Source organism: Heliconius melpomene, chromosome 8, assembly GCF_056956725.1.
Source record: "Heliconius melpomene rosina isolate 202511_hmr_F chromosome 8, ASM5695672v1, whole genome shotgun sequence".
Classification (NCBI taxonomy): Eukaryota; Metazoa; Arthropoda; class Insecta; order Lepidoptera; family Nymphalidae; genus Heliconius; species Heliconius melpomene.
The window spans coordinates 4,827,309-4,839,670 of NC_140396.1; the positions used below are offsets into that span (position 1 = coordinate 4,827,309).

The 12,362-nt window shown below is 33.1% G+C and overlaps 1 protein-coding gene across 1 annotated transcript; it reads left to right on the forward strand.

The window, feature by feature from the left end:
• Window positions 1–891: 891 nt before the first annotated feature.
• LOC146536794 (CLIP domain-containing serine protease HP8-like) lies at window positions 892–9,269 on the forward strand. Its single transcript, XM_085189333.1, has 7 exons — window positions 892–1,060; window positions 2,955–3,101; window positions 3,798–3,906; window positions 5,203–5,384; window positions 6,225–6,361; window positions 8,489–8,620; window positions 9,098–9,269. Exons 1-7 carry the CDS (start codon window positions 1,000–1,002, stop codon window positions 9,239–9,241), a joined length of 912 nt encoding a protein of 303 aa, XP_085045459.1. The 5' UTR covers window positions 892–999; the 3' UTR covers window positions 9,242–9,269.
• The last annotated feature ends 3,093 nt before the right edge of the window (window positions 9,270–12,362 follow it).

Sequence of the window (12,362 nt, forward strand, 5' to 3'; positions counted from 1 at the left end):
CTTTATTATACTAAATATTTCCCGTATTGGAATTCTTAGGAAGTTACTATTTTAATAATGTTAAAAACGATAATGGATATATTGGTTATTTTCAGAATTCAATGAGTTCACTTCACTCTGTTGCCAGGGATCGTAAAAGCGTCATATGAAATACCAAATGTATCTTTTATTAATAAAGTGTACCCACATTTAATTTAAAATTTAATAATATCTATATTTTATAACTATATTATTTGTTTTTTCTCAGAAATATAAATAATTAATAAAATAGCATAATAGCAATTGACAGAATACTTACATCATATATCTACGTAACTAAATTACGTAAAATATTGAACTTATTTGCCCCTACAACATGCAATTGACGTAATTTATAGATAAGATATATAGAAATGGGAATATCTATTTTTTTTCTAAAATTGACCTTAAACTTTCTCATTTTTGAAATGGATGCAGGAAAGAACTTAAAAAAAATATCAAAATTAAATCAGCTTTACGTTGTATCCTGCAGCAGGGTAGGCACAGGGAACCTAGTGTTAACTCGCCGTTCCTCACGTTCCGCCGAATTCTAGAGACATTCCGTGTTGAGTGGCGGAGCTTAACGCTGCATGGTCTCGACACCAGAGCGAAGAAATAAAAATATAAATTTAAATAACTATTTTATTTCTTCTAATAGGGATCGAACCCACTACCAGTCGTCACACACTAGTGCACCTACGCCACGACTGGTAGAAATGTTAAACTTTATATTAAATGTAATTGAATAAATAACCTTTTACATGTAAAAGAAAATAAGCGAGTAGAACTACTTAAGTTAAATAGTTTTAGAACTCCTAGTAGCGGAACCAATCATTTTTCACCGCATTGGTTTAATTCTTCTTAAGACACGTTACGGCCAACAGTCATGCACATTCCAATGTAAAAAGTACTTTATACGTCCATTTTCTTTTTCTTTTAAATATTGCAATATATATTTATTTATAGCATAAGTTATCAAGAATGTGTCAATACAAGTGGTTTTCTATTTTTGTCTTCGTTTTTGTACATAATGTAAATTGCGGTAAGCAACATTATTATTATTATTTGCATAATTTATTTTATTTTAATTAGCTTCCCTCTGTATCCCGGCCTAAGGAACACTAGGTTCAGTAGGTTCCCAGGTTCCCTACGCCAGTTCCTACCTTCCGTTTCCTACTTTACACCGAATTCTGTGTCGCCAGAACTACAAATCTCAATCAGTTATATAAAAAATAAAACCTAATCATATGTTTATGTTTAAATATAAATTCAAACGACTTAACTATAAAATAATCTTTCTAGCGTCAACTATATAATTGTATAATAAATGTTTATTTTCCCAATCTGGTACGCTGCGCTTTATCGGCCTTTTTTCCCTCTCAACTGTACTATCCCTCAATATCGAGATCTCGGTCGTGCGGGATTAACGGGATCTGCGGTGATTTGCGGGAATGCAAAGAAACCTGCACACGACCTCGAAAGCAACCTTGAGGTCGCGAAAAACGTCATTAGGTACTCACATATCTTGTTATGTTGAATAATTAATAGATTTTTATGCCTTTATAAGTATTATATTTACGGTATCCCATATGGGATTTCAGCATTTTCAACAAAATGCCCAATTCCTTACATAATGGGTTTGAATGCTACCGGATTTTAAGCCAGTCTCGAAATCGGATGAAAAGGGGAGAACTGAGTTTCTTGATACTCTCTACTTATCCTTCTAATCGGGATAGAGTGCGAGGTAGAAGAAAATATATTACTATAGTCTATGCTATATATAACTTAAACGGATTATTGTAGATTAGAATTACAAAATGAAAATCTTAAGGCACTACTCAATTTCCAGATCCAAATCCGGAATGCGCTACCTAATTTCCTTTATTATACTAAATATCTTTCATTATTTAATAAATAACGATATATAGATCTTATCATAAAAATAAATTTTAGAACTCTATGAGTTTATTTCATTGTAATGTAGGGGCAAATGCGTCATAGGCACGCCTGTACAAACTAAACATGGAATATTTCAAACGAATAAATATTTAATAAATTGTGTACTTAAATATTTTTCCCGGTTCCCAGACAATTATCAATGCTGATATGATTAGAACTTTTACAGTAACAACTGTATTTATGTGTTATCATGTGAATATATATAAGAATATAATATTTAGTATGCGTATCTAAGCTTGTTAGGTTGACTACGCTATCAGAAGCTACTATTTCCAATTGAAATAATATATTTGTGTTGAATAGTCCACTATAATAAAAAAAGGCTATATGGGCTATATCTTCGCTATAATCTTCGTTTTGATTTCATCCACTACATTTGCGGTCTGACATACTAAGAATGTCTTATGTGTGATACACAGCTATTTTCATTTGACCTTAAGGGCTGTAAACTTTAGGTGAAACCTGGTATGGTATGGTTGTTTAATTATGGGATAATAGCAAGTGCACAAATTAAATTCACTTACAAGGCCAAGTCAAAGTCAAAATCAAATAATTTTATTCACAATAAGAAGTTACATGCTTAATTTTTTTAACATGAAATAATTTACCACCAGTTCAGTTAATGCCGCAAGACCTGAAAAGAACCGGCGCAAGAAACTCAGCGAGACTTTTTTTTAAATCAACTATTTACAAAAATACATTTAGACATTTGAAAAATAAAAAAGCTTTATAAAAAATATACTTAAATAATTTAATTCTGTATATTAATAGTATGGCTTTTGAATTTTCCCAATTTTATTTTACATCATCTATCCTAGAAAACAGTAATTAAATGCAATAACCAGTTAGTTCAATGTTAGTGATTGGAATCTATTTACTTTTTTAGAAAAAAATATCGAATTCAATATTACACATTATAAACAATTCCTACATACTTTGAGTCCTTGATAATTTACTAAGACAGCTTTGTCTTACAGAAAGTATTTGGCCACAAATTGCTCATCACCCAGCCTGGACCAAACTGGACAGTCTAGATTGCGGGTTCAGCGCATCAGATCGCATCATTGGAGGATTGAATGCAGCTCTAGGGCAATTTCCATGGTTAATTCGCTTGGGATACTCGGGTGAGTCATTTACGTTGAATTTGAAAATTAATTGTATCTATCGTTGTAATGGATAGGATGTAATTGTTAATCGATTTGTCTATACTTATAATAAAATGGAAACTGATCGGTGTCTTTACATGGAAGAAACGTCAGAAAAATTCTTACGGTATTTAACAATACTACACAGAATCTGAAATAATTGTTTTAATTTTTTTTTGTTTTGTCTTTTGTGTTTGTCTGTGCGTTTGTTCACGCTAATCTAAAAAACGGCTTAATGGATTTAATTACAGTATTCATTATTATATTTCGGCAAAGCTCCCTTAACATTTAACGTTTAGTTTATTTCAATCAGTTTTTAAATAAAAAAGCTATAGCATTTTAAAGAATATTGTTCGACAAAACAGCTAATTATCATATAAAACATTTATTTTATTGCATTGGTTGAAACTTTATTTTTCAATATAGGTTTTGTTTTTAGTCATATTATTATTAGAAAACGAAAGTAATGCAGATTAGTAAATTAATAATTATATAGTTTAAGCAGGCGAAGCCGCGCTAGTAAATAAATATTAGTATTAAGTAGCAGTTACTTCGTTAGGTATTAAAGTGCTGAAGTTTTTGATATACTCAGATAACTGGAGAAGCGAAAAGATTTAAACATTATATGATTTGTTAGTTTTATAACTTCAAAATATAAAATTATTTCTTTTCCAGTCGAAGGTGAGGAAGATTTGGACTGGATGTGTGGTGGTGCTCTTATAACTGATCTGCATCTTATAACAGCTGCTCACTGCGTACAGACTTCTGGCGAAGATTTTGAATTGTAAGTCATATATATGATAGTGTAAGAATCTAAAACAGTAGCCACAACAAAAAAAGACAATTGATATCTTAGAAATTGATTCTTTATTATTTTTTGTCATACCAGGATTGGCCAGACGTCCATGGATGTAGATATAACCAATAATTTAGTTGAACAAGCCGTAACTTTGTAATTAAGCCTGTTATCAATTACACGCATTTCTAAGCAAAACTGCGATAAAACATACAAATCTATACTAATATAATAAAGCGGAAGAGTTTGTTTGTTTGTTTGAACGCTAAGATCTCTGGATCTACTGGTCCCATTTACTTTGTTTTTGTTTTGTATGAAAGCTGCATTCTTCAGAAGTGCTATAGACTTTATAACATTACATTACACATATATACTAATAAATTAAAATACTTTCTAATTTGACATGCAATTTATTCTGCCATGTTAATAACAACCGTCGCGTCGCTACGTAACCGTTACCGCGACATTTTGATATTCATCCTTATATTATGAAAATAAATATAATAGTCACTTTTAGCATTTTATCTAGATTGAAATTATAGTTTACTGTATAACATTCTAATAAATAATTAAGGAGATGTCACTGATTCGAAATGACCTAGCCTTCGGGCGGCACAGTATGAGTATGACCGACGCGAAAATATTCTTATAGTTCAAGCAGGCGTAGCCGCGTCCTGGTTCACTAGTCTTAAACTAAAAGTACACTCTGCTGTAACACCTTAATGAGCGTAGCTTGGTAATCAATGAACACCTCGTTTCTTGTTGACGTATGAAACATTATTGTAAAAACCCACTTACCACCACAAATTTACAGTACGTCATTGATTAACTAAGCTCGAATTGATTGTATCATCGCTTTGAAAATACAATATACCAATATTTAGACATTATATGACCTAGCCAAGTTAGGCAACGTCTTTATATAAACTATAGGAACTTACAAGCTTCGATGCCCTTTTAAAAGTAATTTGTATGTTTTTTTTATCTTTTTTAGTTCAATTTCATAATATATTGATCCGTCGTGGTACAGAGGTTCCCTCTCGAGGTATTGAAATATTCAATATTTTCATTTCCTCGCTCTGGTAACGTGGAGGAGGCGGAAAAGAGTGGCGTCAACCCGCAATGCCTCTAGAAATTAACGGAAAGTGGAGAGTGGAAATATCCTAGTGGGAACTGATTGTCTTAATAATTCCCCGGTTCCTTCCGCCTACCCCGAGTGTACGAAATTTTAAAATTAAAAAAAAGTATGAAGTTAAAAAAAATAATAAATATAATTTTTCACAGGTCAGTTATTCGTGTAGGAGAATATGACACAGAGACGAATCCCGATTGTCAGCTGTACGTTTGCGCACCACCTGTACAAGACAAGAAAATCCGAGAAATAAAAGTTCACCCAAATTTTAATAAACCAGCGTACCACAACGACTTAGCAATTATCGTACTGGACTCACCAGTAAAATTAAATGGTAATTTTTTTTTAGTTTTACAAAAAAGGGAGTAGGAAACACAGAATGTCTTTAAAATGCACTGAAACTAAAAAACAAGAATGTCAATGAGGAAAAAGTAGAGTTCTCGCTCTTAACATATATCAATGTCCCCTTTCTTACTTCACAAATAAATGCCTGGAAATATAAAATACTAGCGGCCCGCTCGCAGTTTCACCCGCGTCAACTATGTTATTATTAATTTCTGTCTCGATGACTACGTCCTAATGACGTCTATGCAAAATTTGAAACTCCTACCATTTGTAGTAACGAAGTTTCATACAAACTTTCGACCCCAAAAACAACCCCTTAGGAGTCGAATATTGCAAATTCCCGTCTTAGCGAGCACCTACGTCCTATAAGTAACTCCTATGCAAAATTTGAGATTCCTAGCACTTGTAGTTTCTGAGATATCGTGATGAGTGAATGACCTTTCGATTTTATATATATAAATTAGCTTGTCAAATATGAGCAAAGCTGATGTTGATATTTTTAACTACAACCCTTAACTTAAACCTTATTTAGATACAGTATTTTGGCATAATATGTTTTTCATGGGAAGAAAGTGGGGACCGGAGTGTTTTAACACTAGATTCCCTCTGCCGCCTACCTTGCTGTGTGCGGGATATAGCGTGAAGCTGATTTAATTTAATTTTAATTTAATTAGCATTGTTGTTTAAAGTGCTCTCACTCTCAAGCACATATGGATTCGGTTTCCTTAAATCGATGGATATTTTGAAAATATTTTCATCATATATTAATAATTGAATGGTCTTTTATCTTTGTAGATATTATTGTTTCTATAAAGAAAATGTGTTTTAGATTATGTATTACCGATTTGCTTACCACGTGCGGAACAATTGCAAAGTCTAAGTTTAGGAGAACTGTTGATGGTGGCTGGCTGGGGAAAGATGAACATGACCACAGAAGAACGTGCCAGAATTTTACAATTTGTTGCGGTAATTAAACTAGTACTACCTACATAAATAAAACAGATTTTTTAATTAAAATAAAATCAAAATCAGCACAGCAGAGTAGGCAGAACTTTCTGCCGAATTTTGGGGCATTGCGTGTTGAGTGGCAGATTTCAACGCCGAGCTTTTGCCTCGATACCAAAGCAAAGAAATGGAAATATAAATTTAAATAAATATTTCATCCCCTCGAGTAGGGGTTGAACCGACAACCAGTCGGCTTACAGTCACACTTTGACCCCTGCGCCACAAGTAATAATGTGCACAATAACTTTACGTAAGTAAAAAAATACACTATATAGTGGAAGCGAAGATAAAACTTGCGTGATACGATAAACTCGTTAATCGTTTCATTTATTCGGTCGGGTTAAACCAGTATGCATTACCTACCCTATATATTATGTTAATTTATATATCTTTTAGTTTCGCGATTTTTATTTCCCCCCTTAAAGGCTGGCAACACACCTATAGCTCCTTTGGTGTTACCCAGGGTCGTGGGCGGCGGTGATCGCTTACTATTAGATTAGGTGACCCGTACGCTCATGCCATCAGAGATGTGGAACACAACACAAATGGGCATTTGTCGGTGTCAGCGGTGCGTGGGGCACAGCAGTTAAACCCAACCATTACATCAAGTTTGATAAACCTCATATTCTCGCTACAGCTCATTAGCGTATCTGTTCTGGGTAGGGCACGGCCCACCCGGCTCTCCCCCCTTCCTTTGCCCATGCTCGCGAGACTATTGAAATATGTACAATAGAGAAGATGTTTCCATTTTTTTTTCATCTGGGACCAACTCCTAATAACTTCAAAGTCTTATATATTATCTAGCATAATACAATCACCTCATTTTGTAAGAATCCAGGAGAGTACGCGGTATAATAATTATGACAGGCGAATTCTACTTTAGTCCACTGACTACTGCAAAGTGCTCGAAACGTTAGGTTTCCACAAATGTAAAAAAAATACATATAAGCGATTAATTCGGCTTAAGAGTTTAATTTAAAATTAAACGAATTAACTTTAATAGCTAAGCAAAGGAACGAAGCATTGTTATTTAATTTCTTTGCTAAGTTATTCTTTTATACTAACAAGTTCGTCGGTTGTATGGATGATGATGTCCAAGTGCGACATCAGTCCAAGTTTAAGGCCTCGTCAAATGTGCATTAGGGCTCACGAGCTTCTTTCTCTAGCGGCACCAATTTTGGCAAAATCGGCAAAATTTTACAGCAGGGAAGCAAAGAGAAGTTAACGTTAAGAAACTCTTTCTCTCTATGTCCTCCCTTCTTCTCGTCTCCTTCCTCTTCTATGTCTTTGACATACTTAGCAAAAAAGAACATACTCGTAATATAACTCTAAACAGACCGAGATGTTTTAATAGACTATAGAAGGATAACCCTGTTTATATCTTGCGCCTGTACTTCTACAGCATACAGTTCAAATCTCTGTCTTCCCTAGTTTTGCTGTAAAACGTCAAATTTCCGTTCCCGTGGGAAAAAATAGTTGATAACACAGTTACAATATCCGTTCGTTAATGATGTGATAATGTTATTTAGCTGAATGCAGCTGGGTAGACGGAGAGAGCCTAGTGCTAAGACACTCCGCTACTTTCCGTCGAATTTTGGAGGCATTGCATGTTGAGTGGCGGAACTCAACGCCGTGTTTTGCCTTAAATATTTCGTTCTCTCGAATAGAAATCGAACCTACAACCTATCCCGTTTACAGTCACACGCGTCTGCCTCTGCGCCACTACTGGCCTTCTATGGTGGTGTTATTATAATCATCTCTAATCATTAGGAATTCGTAGTATTCCTCATTTCCTCTTTGTTAATGATAAAAATAAATATTTTTTTATTATTTAGATATTATTATAAAACATTACAACAATGATAAAATTAAAATGCTAATTTTAAAATTTATATAAAAAATTAAAACATTTTTCCTCGTTGATATTGTTTTTTACATCACAGAGAAACCGACACAATATTAGCATAAACAGATTAGAATTCTTGTAATTCAGTAGAAATATTAGTATTACTATTTGAATAAATACTATTAATACTTAGTTGATTTACTTATCGCATTACAATCGAAATTGCGTTTTTAATATTTAAGGTACCTGTAGTGGATGCTGAGTTATGTCACTCTTTCACAAGAGGATTTGCTGTGCTGGAATCTGAAATATGTGCTGGTGCACAGAAACAAAAAGATGCTTGCGGTGGTGATTCAGGAGGCCCATTAATGAAGGTACTTATTTCTAAATGTTTTTTATGTTAGCGCATTTCTCGCGTTATGCAGGGCAGCCAGAGAGAATATAGTGATCATTTATTCTTTTCTCAATTTAAACCATGTTACGTGTTAGAAGGTGAAAGGACCTTACATCTAGCACATTGGGGAAAGTAAAAAACTTGCAACTGTATCCTTAAATTTAAGTTGAATTCATAACTATTGTGGCCAGTAGTGGCGCAGGAGTACAGGCATGTGACTACAAGCACGACGGTTGTGGGTTCGATTCCCACCTGAGGAAATGAAATATTAAATTTTATGTTCTTCGCTCTGGTGTGGAGGCAAAGCGTGCCATTAAGCGCAATGCCTCCTGAATTCTGCTCAAAAAAAATCTTTAGAGTTCAGTAAAAGATTTCCTATCCCTACAGTTATTTATATATAAATAAATCCTGAACAGAGTAGAAATTTTAATAGTTCCAATTATTATTTTTTATACAGATTTTCGACACACCAGATGGACCGAAAACATTCATGATGGGTGTGGTGTCATTTGGCCCCACCATATGTGGCGTAAGAAAACCAGGAGTGTACACATCCGTCCCACATTTTTTAGAATGGATATTAGATAGCATTGTCACGTAATCTGTAATTAAAAACTTACAAATACTTATATATTTATTTTACTACATCTACTTATTCCTTTTACCATCTGAAAACTCTCTCTCTCTTAAATATCTTCTGTTTTCTGTTTAAAGAACAAAAATAAAATAGTCAACAAAATAAAAACTAACAAAAGTCTCTTAAATATATTTTTCTTTATCCTCGTCGTATTGTCAAAAAAACTTCATACTTTTCTCTGTTCGCGCTGCGTAATGTTTTGCGAAATATCTGTCGTTCTTAGTCAGCTCTGCCTCCTTAGTAAGCCGTAGATTTCTCATATTATTCTCATATATTTATATTTTAATTACTTCACGCGTCGTTGAGTTCCGCATCTGAACACGTAATGCCTCCAGAATTCGGCAAAGGTGGGAAACGGAGTGTGTAAACACTGCTGTGTGCGGGATACAGCGTGAAGCTGATTTTTTCTTCAAATATAATAGACTAGCGGACGCACTTAGCTTCGCCTGCTTATTTACACACTTAGAGGTGAATTTTAATAAATCATGAAACACGTGTTCACTGAAATGTTTTTAAAAGTCTAAATTTTAAATTTTATAAAAATCTGTGGCGATTTAATAATTTTGTCATACAAACTTTCAACTCCTTATTTGCACCCTTAGGGGAATGAATTCTAAAAATCGTGTAACACGTGTTCAATTAAATATTTTTATGAGTCTGAATTTTAAATTTTATAAAAATCGGTGCTGATTTAAAAAAAATCCATACAATCTTTCAACCCCTATTTCATCCCTTTAAGGTTAAATTTTTTCAAAATCCCTTCTTAGTGGATGTCCAGATTACGAAAGTAAACATCTATCCAAATTTAACGTTTCTACGCACAGCGGTTACGGCTGTGCGTGCGTCTTACCTCAGTCAGTGGGAACATGTCCTTTTATATTAATAGATACCAGGTCGAATTGAAAAATAATGCCTGAATTTTTAATTAAGATTAGCCCCTTCAATAACGTTCTGCTTATAACTGCTTACAAAAAATATTTTTTTTATATTTAATAAAATAAACAAATCTATTTTTTTTTTTTAGGAAGATATTTTACAGGTGAAAAATTATACACCTAGTTATCTTTACTGTGTATGCCAAATTTATTTAATGACTCACCGAATACAGTAATCGTTTAAATATATGATGTAACGTAATAAGGTGAATAATTTTCATAACAGGTATTATCGTAGATGACACTTAGTTCTCGAAAATATTAATACTTAAAGTGCTAAAGATATTCATTCAAGAAATATGTACGTAATACTTAAAAACTTTACTTATTTTATCAATTAATATAATAAAAATAATCTTATGTTGACTCACTTTAAGGGTTCCGATAAGTTTTTAAATTTACACATATGCTCTTCCGATGACAATGTAATATTTTTATAGCAACAAACCTGATATTCTTTGGAAATAACCAGGATAACGAGAATATTCTTATTTAAAAAAAGCACCGTCGTAAATATGAATTTGCATGATTTATAAAAAAAAATATTCCTGGTAATAACAGCCCTAGGACACCAAAAAGCAAACCATTGGTCAAAACAGAAGTAAAGTAGATAGGCAGAAGTAAAGTACGCTCGACGGTTGAGTTTTCTATAATTTAGCTCATTCTTCACTCGGAAAGTTAATATTCCTAAAATTAAATCTGCCCAGTCATCTATCTACAGCTAACGACACGTCAACCGTGCAACCAATGTTAAATTAAATTAAAGTCAGCTTCACGCTTTATCCCGCACAAGGCATAGTAGGCCGAAGGAACCTAGTGTCAAGACACTCTGTTCCTCACTTTCCGCCAAGGAAACGGAAGCCTTGCGTGTTAAGTCAACGCTCAAATTTAAATAAATATTTCATATTTCCTCGAGTGGGGATCGCGCTTATAACACCTTAATTATTTCGTAAGTTAAGGAGAATGTTTTAATTTAATTTTGGAAAAAAAATCCTAGTATTCCATGGATCAAATGCAAATATATTGCCTTGCAAATATTGGACCCATCACGTTGCAGGGTGAGAAGCTCTGAGTAATGCTTGGGAGTTGCGACCCACGTGTAGGTCCTCTCTCTCTGCTTGACCAAATTTAGATAAATATTCAATTATTACCGTGTTAGCCGATTAAGTTTTCTAATGAAAATTAAATGACATAATATTATATTGTTGTTAATCCAATATGGTCGATAAATCCAGATGAATTTTCAAATTTCTGGTTGATCCCAACCCGAATATTGTCAACATTTATAAGGATGTAAATTATTTAAAATCCTAATGTGTCATTGTAACAATATTTAGATTAAAATTCATCACATTTGCCGAATACTTAAAATAAATGAGTCGATGAATTTTACCGCGTACAACACAGGGAGACGGAAGGAAGAAGTTAATGATTTGTGACCAAATTGGTTCTCTTTACACAATTTCCTTCGACGTTGCTATGGTTAAAAAATCCTCTATTCTCTAAAATAATAACAAAAAAATTATAATTTATAAATATAAAATAATTGAAAATTTACGATTGGCATTATTTAGGTGAAATATTTGAACGTAGCGGGGTTTAAATACATTTTCTAAATAAATATTTTAATCCTAAGTGTGGTATAAAAATTAAAAATATTAAAATGTTATTTTTTTTTCCGAAAGTAAAGGTACGAGCAAATAAAAATATACCCGAATCGCTTCAAATGTTTGATCATCCGATGTTGAATGTCGAAAAAAAGGAGGTTCTATTTCCTAATGATAATTTTTAACAACTTCTATAACTTCTGTAAAGAAAAATGAATGAACCTTTGTAACCTAATCATTCTCTCCATTTGAAATTATATTAATAACACCTAGTAAATTAAAATTATTATTTCATTGAGAAGTTAATGAATACAATAAAATAATATAATTTTTTATCTTATTACAAGATTACCAGATACCATTCTGATATTCCCAGTCCCATTCTATTATTAGCTACAGAGACAGACGTATGAATGGGGTTTTAATATCGAGCACTGGAAATTTTCCCTTTTTATTGTATTTTGCGATTTCATATATATTTCATTTTTTTTTCTCATAATCATTAAGGCCAGTCGTAGCGCAGGGACTCTAACGTGAGACTAA